This window comes from Silene latifolia, chromosome 6, assembly GCF_048544455.1.
Source record: "Silene latifolia isolate original U9 population chromosome 6, ASM4854445v1, whole genome shotgun sequence".
Classification (NCBI taxonomy): domain Eukaryota; kingdom Viridiplantae; phylum Streptophyta; class Magnoliopsida; order Caryophyllales; family Caryophyllaceae; genus Silene; species Silene latifolia.
Window position 1 is genome coordinate 13,901,121 of NC_133531.1, and position 13,081 is coordinate 13,914,201.

The 13,081-nt window shown below is 39.2% G+C and overlaps 1 protein-coding gene across 3 annotated transcripts; it reads left to right on the forward strand.

Annotated features, from left to right (window-relative positions):
* Nucleotides 1-1,632: 1,632 nt before the first annotated feature.
* On the forward strand, nt 1,633-4,854 carry LOC141586407 (putative auxin efflux carrier component 1b). 3 transcript variants are annotated; one of them, XM_074407617.1, is made up of 5 exons: nt 1,633-1,955; nt 2,550-2,729; nt 3,631-3,878; nt 4,013-4,098; nt 4,495-4,854. In XM_074407617.1, the coding sequence occupies exons 3-5, from the start codon at nt 3,760-3,762 to the stop codon at nt 4,656-4,658; spliced, it is 369 nt and encodes a 122-aa protein (XP_074263718.1). In that variant the 5' UTR covers nt 1,633-1,955; nt 2,550-2,729; nt 3,631-3,759; the 3' UTR covers nt 4,659-4,854. The 3 variants fall into 3 exon arrangements, with proteins under 3 accessions (XP_074263718.1, XP_074263716.1, XP_074263717.1); XM_074407615.1 differs by having other exon boundaries at nt 1,683-1,955; nt 2,550-2,703; XM_074407616.1 differs by lacking the exons at nt 1,633-1,955; nt 2,550-2,729 and adding an exon at nt 3,132-3,303.
* The last annotated feature ends 8,227 nt before the right edge of the window (nt 4,855-13,081 follow it).

A 13,081-nucleotide genomic window follows, 5' to 3' on the forward strand; every position in this document is an offset into this window, starting at 1 on the left:
AAAAAAAAAAAAAAAAATACCTGAATCTGGGCCTGGACGAGGGGGTTCTTCGTCCAAGACCAAGCCCACGTCTGAATTGGGCTGTGGACGAAGGAATCCTTCGTCTGGGCCTGGTCTGGGACGAAGAAATCCTTCGTCTGGCCCAGTGTTCACGTTTTTTTTTTTTCTTTTTTTTTCTTTTTTGTTTTTTGTTTTAGAATTTCTCGAGACTTTTTTTTTTTTTGAAAATAAATTTTTTTCCGTCTTGTTTTGTTATCGTTATAAAGTAATAAATTATTAATAATAATTCTCGTCCGTGCCGAAGGCGTTGTAAATATATATTATTTCCGTCTCGTTTTGTCGACGTAAAATATTAATTAATTATTACTAATAAACCCCTTTTGTTTTATTAATTTAAGTAATCAAGTTGTTGTAAATATATTTTTGTTGCGTCTCGTTTAGTTTACGTAAAATATTAATTAATTATTATTACTAAACCCCGTTCTGGGTTATTTTGTTTTTTAAATTTTTAATTTACTTAAACTTATATTTATAAATTCTTTGTTTTATTTTTTTAATAGATGGCCGGTGGAGGAAATGACCGTCACGTTCGAGCTCGAAAGGGGCTCCAGTTTGAGTCTGAGGTTGGAGATGGTAGTACCGATTCGTGGACTGATGAGCGGGTGGAGGAGGAGCTGGTTGGTGCGGTGATGTGATAGGTGAGGAGGAGGCGGGTATTGAGCGAGTGCGTAGGGTGCCACGTAGACGGAATGAGGAGGGGCGTTTCCAGCGGAGGTCGGATGGTAGTTCTAGTAGTGTGGTGGCTCCGAAGAAGAAGTCGGGTAAGGATGTCTCTTGGTTGATCGATCATCGTGTTCCTGGTGGTCCTGACTTTCCCCACGTGATTCCTAGCTTTGGGGGCCACATTGCCAACACCTTATGGTCGACTCCTAATGAGGTCGGTCGACCAGTTTTGACGGGTTACCACCGGTTTGGTAAGACGAGGTTGTTGAGTTGTTGGCAACTCCCTCCTACTGTTAAGACTATTTATGACTGTGACTTGGTCTTTCTCACCTATTAGATTCCATGGCCGAGAATTATAACATGCCCCTTATTTCTGCTTTTGTTGAGAGATGGCAACCCGACACCAACAGTTTTCACATGCCTTTTTGGGAGATGTCCATACTCCTTCACGATGTTGCGCAGATCTTAGGCGTTCGGGTTGATGGTAACAGTTGTAAGGTGGAGAGTAATGACGGGACGTTGGCGGATCCCCTTATGTATGTTTGTGGCTTTTTTGGGATTTCATCAGAGCAGTTGAGGTTGCCGTTAAACTCTAAGAAGAAGGTCCCTATTTACAAGAGTGGGGGTATATTGGTAGATGCAGTTTGTGAAACGGCGAGACACTAGTAGAAAAAACCCCTATTGCGTCTATTGAGTTACGTCAGTTCTTAAAAAACCGACTCAAAAGGTATCAACTAGTGGCGGGAAAGCAATTTTCGCCCTGTAGCATCACTTTTTGCGTCACTTCTGCTTTAAAACTGATGTATTTAATGCGTCGGTTATAAACAAAACTGACGTATTTAATCTAATGAGTCAGTTATATGACATAACCGATATAAATGTGCTAAGCTTTTGCATCAGTTTTACTTTGTACTTAACAACTGACGCATCAATTCCCCTATATTACTAATTACCATTTACCTCTCACAAAACTTCCGAATTATATGAAACCCTTCAATCTTCATCATTATACTTGGTTTTTTCGTCGAAGCCTTGGTTCTTTCCACTGATCACCGCACGCCCTCCTTCCCTCGACGTCGTTGCACCACTGCCGCACACGATCAAGTCGTTCCACCACCACTGCGCCTTCAGATCTAACAAAAAGGCTTTGTGTTTATCAATTCGGCGTACCACCACCACTCCGCCCATCACGCACGCGAGCCACCGTGAGATGCCACCAATCACTATTCTAGGTATTCTTTTTGCTTAATTTGATTTCAATCTTTAATTATTTTTGTATAATTTGATTTTAGGGCAGGTTTAATTGTAATTTAGGATTAGGATAATTCGAACAATTGCAATCTTTCTCCACTTAATTTGTAAACCGGGTTTCGGTTAATGAGGGATTTTAATTGAAGTTGCTATTGAGACACTATTTTAATGTAATTTGCGGGAACCATTGAGACACTATTTTAATGTAGTTGTATTGAGGCACTGGGTCAATTCAGGGTTTGATGTTTGAAACTAAACCCAATTTTGAGTTGATTTCAATTTCATTTTTGTTTCTTCAGTCAATTAGCTTAATTCAATTGATGGGTTTTCTGGGTTTGATTTGATTACATGTAAAGATTGAATCTTGAGCTCTTTACAGCTTAAGTGAAGATGAAGGGTGTGGTATTTGACAATTTAGGGTTTTATGCTTTGCACTAAACCTAAATTTTAGCTGAATTTGGTTCCATTCCTGTTGTTGCATTAATTAGTTGAATTAAATTGACGGGTTTCTCAGTGTTGATTCGATTATGTGTAAAGATTGAATTTTGATCTTTAAAATTGTAGGTTTGGTTTAGGTGAAAATGAAGGGTGTGGAAAAGGAAGAGGAGGAAGAAGGAAAGAAGAGGAAGGGGGGGGGTGGGGGAATGATGACAATGGTGGTGGTACATAATGGGGTATGCGCGATATGTTTGGATAGTATTGAGCTTCAGGAATCTGCCCTTGTTAAAGGTTGCGACTTGCGAGCATGCTTACTGGTTTGTCCTCCTTTTTTTTTCTGAGACTTCTAATTTTTCGATTGTTTTCCTCTGTTGAATTTTTTCAATTGATTGCATTATTTGATTTTGAGTAAAATGGATTATTGAACTGATTCACTGTTCTTTTTACCATGAAAGAAGTTCTGTTAGCTGAGGTGATATGGTCACATGTAATCATCAAATTTAATCTTTTTGAATTTAGTAAGTGAACCAAGCATGTGTTCATATAGCTCATATTGTTTACATATCTTGGCTTTCTAAATTTGTGTTTTAAAGTATGTTTTTCTATTGCAGTGCTTGCTTGTAGAGTGAATTCGATCAGATTTCTTTGTTTGATTTGATTATGGGTAGAGAATGAATCTTATGTTTAAAGCATGATTTCCTTTTACACTACTTTTCTTGTAAAGTTGGGGTAAAATGGTTCAGGTGAATATGCGATCCTTTTCTTTTGACCTAGTTTTTCTTTAATCATTTGGAGAGGAAGACATGGTGGATATCTATTCTTGAAACAGGGAGCTGCAGTGGAGGAGTAATATTGACCAATGATCATGAATTACATGTATAAAACTATAATGTAATCACGTATTCACATGTGCTCTTCTCTATGTTCATTTATATGTAAAATTCACATGCTTGAGCTTTCACTAACAAACTCTTAAGGTTCTCGGGTTTTACCCAATTTCGTTTTCTTAGTTAATGCAACAAGCGCATCCTTCGGTGAGTATCTATACGTTTATGAGGATTTCAATTTGACATTTTCCAAGAACAAGTTATAAATGAGTATAATCATTGTATTGGTTTGTACTCTATAGTTATATTTGAATTTGCCATATGTTGTATTTGTGCTATCATCATCATAGATGTATAATCTTAACTGGAATCTCTCTTTTTATTATGGAAGGGATGAATTCAGCTTCCGAGACAGGACTGAAGGCGGGCAAGAGGTCCCCACCTTGTCTAAGCTGGGCTCGAGCTCCACGACTGAACTTCGGCCTAAGGCCAAATCCCTAGGTGAACCAAAACTCGCTCCATGCCCCCTGCCAGTGTGATGACAAGGCTCATTCTGATCATGGTCTTGAGGAAGCTTATCTGGAACCCAAACACATACTCTAGTCTCAGTGGCCTTATCTGGTCCTTAGTCTCGTTCAGGTCCGTGTGTTCTCTCATACTTAATTCAGTCGTGACATAGGATATGGCTTCAGATTTGGTACAAGAATAGGCTGGGTAATAAAATTGAAGCAAATGTTAGTTTTTTTAATATGTTCTGGAATTTGTTTATGAAGGTGCCACATTGAAATGCCTGCTATAGTAGCTGCCACAATCAGAATCCTCTTTGATGCTGCTCTTGGAATGGCCATGTTTAGTCTTGGTAAGCAAATTTCCTGATAATGTTATACAAATACTGTGAATTTGATCTCATTCAGTTAGTTATTGAGATTCACACCTATATGTGAATTTGATCTGATTCAGCTAGTTACTCAGATTCACACCTATGTAACCGGTCATTCATGTAGGGTCTAATTTGCGTGTACGTCCCTTGGGTCGACTGAAATGTGGGTAAAGTAATTGTGTATGATATGGATTGTCTCAAAGTATGACTATAAATTCCTAACTAAATTACCGTTTTGTGTCGGATGGTTTGAAATTGTGTCAATGCTAGGTCCAGACTGCCTCGAGTTTTCTTAAGGGAATAATTCGGGTTGTTTAGCTTATGTAATTTTTGTCAGACTCAATAAGAATCCAATATAATGTTTGGTATTTTCAGGTTTGTTTATGGCACTTCAACCCAAAATCATTGCTTGCAGAAATTCAGTTGCTGCCTTTGTGACGCTGGCGCGGTTCATCATAGGTCCAGCTGTCATGGCGGCTGCTTCGATTGCTGTCGGGTTGAGGGGCATGCTCTTACATATTGGTATTGTGCTGGTCTAATGCGGAATATTGCAAGTTCAACACTGTCGACCAGCAATATGAATTCGGCTAGAGAAGTTTGGGCTACTAGATGTTTAGAAAACATTTAGTATAGAGTAGCTTAGTAACTAAGACGTTTGTATTGTATTTGCAACTTTGTTGGGTTGAATGAGATGTAATGTTCTACATATGATGCATTAGAGGTTTTTAAGTTTTGATAGTCGGATTGTTTCGCCTGCAATTTTTTATATATAAAAATGCATTATTAATAACAAATGACGCGAAAAGGTAAAATAAATACATCGGTTATGGAAAAAATGACACAAATAGTTAAATAAATTGGCGCTAAAACAAAATGTCAAATGCATCAGTTCTGATAACAAATGACGCAAAAAATAAAGCAAATGCATCGGTTCTATATTGAACTGATGCAAATAATCACTATTTGCGTCAGTTGTAACAGTCTATTGCGTCTATTCTATGGTTAGAACAGACGCAAATAGTGCTTTTTTGCGTCAGTTTTTAAAACACAACTGACGCAAATGTTAAAACTTTTTGCGTCGGTTCCACAACTGACGCAGGAGCAAATACGACCCCTCGATATACGTCAGTCCAAAACCGACGTAAAAGGCCCTCTACAACTGACGCAATAGGGGTTTTTTCCATTAGTGAGAGCTAATTGTGATGTTGTTTTTGCTCAGGGGTTTTTGGCTGTGGTGTTGGGGTCGACACTTTTTGTCGACAAATCAGGTGATAGGTTACGTCCTCAGTTGTTTCCTTTAGTGTATGATGTCGATGGTGTACACGACTACGCTTGGGGAGCGGTGTACTTGCCTTCATGTACCGACGATTGGGGGTGGCTTCACGTCTTTGGTGTGAAGACTATTAGTGGTTGCTTGACTTTGTTGCAATCGTGGATCTATGAGTATTTTCCTATGTTCGAGACCGGTCCACCTTCGGCAATTGACCTTACTCGGCCTCTGGTCGTGTTCTTGGAGATCCGTTGGTCCCTTCGCTCAAAATGCGGAGAAATTGTTGGAGTATCGGAGGTTGTTAGATGGGCTTACTTGTGCTTCCATTAGGTGGGATCCGTACGGGCCGCGTCAGGAGGAGTATCATCCTCGTACTTTGTATGCCGGTTGTATTCGTTTCATGGACATAGCGGAGCCGCATCACCGGCGATCGGTGTTTACGACGGTTTGGGTATGTGCGAGATCATACCCAATCCCATTATGAGATTGACAGCAAGATCATCGTTCGCCGGGGATAGGGTACGAGGTTAGGGTTGGGGTTGCGGAGACTGATCATCTTTGGGATTCTTTGGCGGGATCACGTGGTTCACTTTCTCGTAAATCGAGACCGATTAGTTTCGGGGGTGAGACGGCGATTATGAGACTTGGTATAATGGGAATTCTCACCCGTTCATCATTGATCCCGACCACCATGATGCCCCCGCGCCACATGATGATTTTGATATTCGCCGAGGTAATAATATTACTTACGATTATTGTAATAATTGTTTAACTTTCTTCTTGTTCCTCGATAATGTTTATAATGTTTTAGTTGTTCTTGTCAATTTGCAGATCGCACGTGATTTAATGTTTCGCTTTTTCGAGGCCAAAAAAATTAAGGATGACAAGAAATGACTTGCCTTCCTCCGCAAGATGATGAAGAACATCGACCCATTGATTCGAGGGTGGGGATATCATACGTCGCCGAGGACCTCGTCAAACACCCGGTGATGTTGTTCAGCGAGATCGATGGTGTGTACACCGATAGCGAGCAAGAGGATGATAAGTAGTCGGGAGACTAGTTTGTGTTTGTTTTCTTTTATGTTGTACGTTTTTGAAGACATTTTTTATGTTGGATGATTATGTTAGTTGACTATTTGAACGTTGTTTATTTCAAAAAACATGACGGTTTTAAATTAAAATTTCTTAAATTTCTTAAATTTCTTGAATACATAGCAATCGATGCAAATTCATACATTTCGGAAATAGTAACTACTTCATGACAATGGCCAACATAATGAAAACAAACAAATACAAGATACACTTGAAATAAAACTTCATCATCCTTGTCATTTCCGAAATCTCCTTTTTTATACCTATCACTTGCTCTTTCATGACATTTCCACTTGATGCATCATCACCTTCATCTTGACATGCTATATTCAACTTTTTTGTTATTGTTAAATGATCTTGATCAACCACGACACAAAAATGATCGCAAGGTACGCACTTAAAAAAGCTTTCTTCGGATTAGTAATGATCCGGAAATCTTGATGATAGCGTTTCTTTGACAACGATTGCAAATTTGATTCTTAAAATCAAGGCCTTCAATTGGTCGGGTTCCCCACATTGAGGATGATGTTGACATAAGTAAAGATTTGAAGAAGAAAATGGAAGATGATGAAGGTGATTGGAAAATAGAAAAGGTTGAAGATGAGTGCAAAATTACAACATTATGTAGATGTTTATATAGGGAAAAATGTGACCGTTATAATTCAAAATAGCCGTTATAATTCAAAAATAGCCGTTATAATTCAAATGTTACCGTTATAATTCAAAATAGCCGTTATAATTCAAAAATAGCCGTTATAATTCAAATGTTACCGTTATAATTCAAAATAACCGTTACAATTCAAAAACAGCCGTTATAATTCAAATTTTACCGTTATAATTCAAAATAACCGTTATAATTCAAAAACAGCCGTTATAATTCAAATTTTACCGTTATAATTCAAAATAACCGTTATAATTAAAAAATAGCCGTTATAATTCAAAATAACCGTTATAATTCAAAAATAACCGTTACAATTAATAGGTTATAAATAGGCCATTCTATGTCAATTTCAATCACAACATCCAAATCATCTTCACTCACTACAATACTAATTATTCACTCACAACATCCAATCCTAAAATGGTTCTCACAAATGCTCAAAAAATCAGAGTTTATCAAATAAGAATCGATTTAATTGTTCAAAATTTACCAATTCTAATTGAGCGTCTTGAATCAGTGGTTCCCAGTGACACTGTATGACACATGCTTGAAGAACCTCCAATTGGGACCCTCTGTATAATTTTACAAGGAAACCCGGATCATGTTCTAACTCCAGCAGTTAGAGATGAGGTTGTTTCTGATGAAGTACTAAACGAGAAGATGTGGGAGTTTCGTAGGTTGAAAAGTGATATCTTTACATATTTTGAGCGCATTCTCACCGTGATCGATTACCCAAGACTATCAGACTTATGTGCTGGTAGAGTGCCGGGGCAATGAATTCTTTATCTCTACTTGAATGATTTGTTGACTCAATATATGTCTACCCAACCTGAAGAAATTGAGATTCAAGATCATGAAGAAGATAAGGAATCGTCATCTTCATCATCGGAAGATAATTAAGTTCGGGGTTTGGGTTTTGGGGTTTGGGGTTTAGGGTTTAGGGTTTGGGATTTGGGGTTTGGGGTTTAGGGTTTAGGGTTTGCTATTTAGGGTTTGGTATTTGGGGTATGGTATGTTTTAATTATGTTTTTATTGGTTTATGTTTTAATTATGTCAAAACGCGTTTTAAGGAATGTTTTAATTAAAATATGTCAAATTGTGTTTTAAGGATTGTTTTAATTAAATTACGTTTTAAGTCATTTAATCGGATGCAGAAGATAATAAACTACAATAATCGGATAAATAAAATAAAATATAAGGTACAATATTCGGATATATAATATAAAAGATACAATAATCGGACAAATAAAAGCTAAGATGAACTCGCGAAATCGCGCCATACACGAAACTGATGTCGATACAGGCCATTATAATGAGCTACGCTTGCATCATGTACCCAACAAGGGGCTACTGGAGGCATAGGTGACAAGGGGCGTACCCGGAGCCGCAAATAGTGGTTTCCGCATGTAATACCCATAAGACACCATATGGGGTACGTATCGGGGGAGGGGGGGGGGGGCTCGTAAAGGCAAATAAGTAAAACTACCATTCCAATGTCGCTGACTTTCTCGATCGTCAAATGCAGAAATACAACATATCACCCAATTGTACATCGTAGCATAACCATATAGATCGAAACCGTCTATCCAATGACCCGAGCCACACGGTATCTGATCCATAAATGTAATTCTAGCTACCTCCGCATCAAATCTCCCTGGGCCATAGATATGATCACGGTAAACGGGACTACAAATTTCCCTAAGTAAATCTGTTCTAGCCATCGTGAAATGAGATTGGTCACCCCGAACAGCATGTGAGATAACTCGAAAACCACAATGACCGTCTCCGGAAGGATTAAACCATGCTTCTACATACTCGTGAAAAAATGAAGGCAGGAAGTCACGATAAGGAAAATACCTCAAATGACCAATGGTGTAGTCGACCTCAAGAGGTGCGCAATACGTTGTGACGAAACTCCCCGTACTCGTGGTAGCAGTGGTAGACGGTGTACCGGGACCCGTTTGAGTGGATCGGGGGGTACTATACGGAGTAAAACGAACCGTCGGAGTAGAACGGGGAGTAGACGACGGAGTAACAGGAACCGTCGGAGTAGAACGGGGAGTAGACGACGGAGTAACAGGAACCGTCGGAGTAGAACGGGGGGTACTAGACGGAGTACGTTGGGAAGACGGAGTACCTACTCGAACCCGAACCCGTGCATGCTTAACGGCGGACGGATCTCTACGAGTTCCCCTACTCGGACGTCCTCTAGGGTTCTCGTTGACCCGAGGCTCGTTTACATCCTCCTATTCCGGATGTATCTGAGAGTAAAGGGCATCGAACATGGATGATCTCATACTCGGATCTGCATTCCGAATTTCATCGAATAACTCTTCCAATCGATCATCGTCACAAGTCGGCATTGCCTCCGAACCATCGTACTCCAACTTCCTCCAAAATGCATGTAACACATCAACAGGGACCCGAGATCCGTTTCTAGAAATGCGATGAAGTGAACAAGCACATAACAAACCAAGTGTAGTAGCCTTTACACAACCGCAATCGATCGTCAAGGCATCTTCCGTCATCTTGGCACCTCTTTCGAATTCTTCACGCAATTCACAGATGGCATTCTTTGATATTTTTAAAGAAAGTCTGGAAAATAATCGCTGAATCCCCGTCAACCGCCTCGATCTAGATAACTCCAACGAGTGTCGGATCTCAACATGTTGCGTTTCCATCAAAGAATGAAACCGAATCCAGATGCTATCAATCGCCGGCAAGCGCAATTGACCATCTCTTCAAATTCGCATGAGCCGACTCAACCCGGGATGTAGAAGTATTCCCAAAATGAGTTATCTTGTTCGTTCTATACTTGGCCCATTTTTCCAAGTGCGGGAACCATTGCCTCTCAATATAAGCCGCCACTCCCGCCCATTCCCTTGCCAATTTGCCCCACGCAACATTAAACTTATCTTCGGTCTCCGCCTCGACAACCGCAGTAAACAAGTTAAAAGTTACGTGCTTAGCCCAATTATCCTGTTTCGTGATATCAAGTGCTTTCGTCTCCACGTTAAAATATATATGCCAAAGACATAGCAAGTGAGACGAATCTGGAAAAACAATGAGAATCGCGTTCAACAAACCACCCTCGCAATCAGTAACAATAGCATTAGGTTGAACGGCATCATTGAGCAGGGCCTTCAGTTTCCGTAGTACCCACAAATATTTCTCCTCGGACTCATGCGTCACAAGAGCATACGCGATGACAAAGCTCTTCCCGACGGGTGTGACTCCAACCATCTCAACAAGCGGAAGACGGTATTCATTTGTCTTGTACGTGGAATCGATCTGTACCACATAATAGTATGATCGAAACATCTTAACGGCACGGATGAGCCATGAACACGTGGGTTAGCTCATCGGTCTCCGATCGATGACCCAATAATGAACGTACTTATCTTTGAACCGCAAGTGCTAACATCTTGTCAGGCCGGGTTTCTCCCATCTCTTTCCTCGGCCCTTACTTTCTGAGAACGATTGTAGATTTGTCGCCGATTAGGTCTTGACTTTTCCGGATTCCGCTGATGCAAACCCGCACTAATAATTGCCGGTCTAACTTGAGCACTAACTTGGGCATCGATATAAGCCAACTCCTCGTCATCAAACTTTGCAAAGTATCTGTCGCCGTCACAATACAACGTTAAACCATGATTATGAAACCCGGATCTCATCACAAGCTGCCACTTATTCTCTTTAATTCAACAACTTTCATTGAAAATTTGCAATTGCACCACGCGGTAGCCGTGTTACCCCTCATTAAAGAATCGGCATCCTTATTTACGGGACCTTTTCCACCCATCCGACAAACAAAATAACGTTGTCTCAAATTCGTGTTACGACCAACTTTCTTGTTGCTTGCTCTTTTTATACCAAACCCGAGTCGGAGCCCGATCTCATATGCCCAATTAAACGCTTCAATACTGGATGCAAAGAACAAGCTAGTCTTAAAATGATCTGAGTAATCAATACCGTCTCCATCGTTAATCACCTGCGTACGCATTTCGATAATTTAGTTATTAATTAATTATTAGCTACGGAACGAGTCGGAGTAAATAAAAAATAATATAAAAATAATACAAAGACGGTAATTAGTTATTTTATACAAAACAAGTCGGAAATATTAAAGATAAATTGTTTTATAATATAAAGACGGTATTTAATTATTTTATACAAAAAAAGACGGAAATAAATTATTTTAAATGTTTTATACAAAACGAGTCGGAAACAAACAAAAAAAAAAAAAAAAAAAAAAACACGGGCTGGGCCTTGGACGAAGGATTATTTCGTCCAAAACCAGGATTTGGACGAAAAAAAACCCTTCGTCCATAATGGGCCTTGGACGATGGATTTTTTCGTCCAGGCCTGGTTTTTGACGAAAAAATCCTTCGTCCAAGGCCCATTATGGACGAAGGGTTTTTTCGTCCAAAACCAGGTCTGTACGAAAAAGTTCTTCGTCCAGGCCTAGTTCGTTTATTATTTTTTTTTTTTTTCAATTGCATTTTCAAATAAATCCGTCACAAATTCTATCATAATTCCGTCTACATTCATGGCATCTATCCTAATTCGGGATTCAAACGATAATAAAACATAAATCTTTAACAAAACTAAATCGTAAACTAACCTCGTTACTAGCTTCATTGTTGGAATCGTTGTTAAAATCGTTCCCGTTCATGTTGTTAATTACAAAACCCGACTTTTTTTTTGTTTGAAATATTTTAGTGAGACGGTGACTTGTGTTTTAGTGAGACGGAAATTGCATTTTTGTTTTGAGACGGAAATTGCATTTTGGTGAGACGGATATGGAGTTATGATATGGAGGGCAAACTTGGAAATTTACGTTAATTGTCGACGATATTTAGTAATTTGTCGACGACGTATAGCAGGACCCTAAAGTAATGCAAGAGCCCAAAACGTTGAAAACAAGTGAATATGGCCCAAAATAAATGAACAAGGGCCCAAACAAGAGAAACAGCTTTGCTTCTTCACGTTTACATGGAAGAAGCCCACATTTTGCTGACGGCCCGAAGAGGTGACTTGTGAGAAGTACGTAACTCGCTATGAGGGGCGGATTTAGGGTTTGTTAATAGAAGATGAAATGTTTTAAGACTTTTAGGGGCATAAATCTCAATTTTTCGGTAATTTAATCATGGCCATAAATATTCTATAAAATTATTCTTGAAGAGGCTTGAACTTGGGTCTCTTGGGAATTTCAGCAAAGTTTTAACCACCAGACTAGTGAGACTACATCCTTGCGACTACTTTGTATTCTTAGATTTATTAGTATAAGAGTTAGGTCTTATTTTTTGCATTTACTGAACTTGTTTGGATGAAATTGGTGTAACCAGATGGCGAGTAAAAGTACATTATACTTTTTTTCTTTCTTATTTGTACCAAAAAAAAATAGAACATTATCAATTGAGAACTAACCTAAACACAGGGGCGGACCGGGGTGTGCGCACAGCACCCCACATGCGCACCCTCGGTTTTTGGATTTTTTTTTTTAATAAAAAAAAACTTAAGAACAGCATCTATAGATTATGCGCTTCTATATATTCACTATGTTGCGTGTGGCGCAGTGGCTAAGATTGGAAGATGTGAATTGAAGGATGCGGGTTCGAACCCCCACATTCCACTCCCCTTCTTTTCTCACCTACTCTTCTAAATCAATTAAAATTCTCTTTTCTCACCTACTCTTCTAAATCAAGTAAATTTGTGTTGTATATATTCCACTTTGACTGATCGGCTTGCTTTTGTCTATTAGCCGTATAAATCCTGGATCCGCCACTGCCTAAACATATATAAAACCTTACAATATTATGCAACACACGCTCTATCCTTAAAAAAATGCTTAAGCATTGGTGAGTTGGTCTTTGAGTAACATAATAATATCCCCATTAATTAATTAATTAATAACCTAAAAGAAATGGCCTCCTTCC

Bases quoted from the DNA above. Each gene is read 5' to 3' on its own strand.
- LOC141586407 (XM_074407617.1), top strand. From the start codon at position 3,760: ATGCCCCCTGCCAGTGTGATGACAAGGCTCATTCTGATCATGGTCTTG. The intron at 3,879-4,012 runs GTCCGTGTGTTC...TTGTTTATGAAG, and splicing joins TGGTCCTTAGTCTCGTTCAG to GTGCCACATTGAAATGCCTG. The intron at 4,099-4,494 runs GTAAGCAAATTT...TGGTATTTTCAG, and splicing joins AATGGCCATGTTTAGTCTTG to GTTTGTTTATGGCACTTCAA.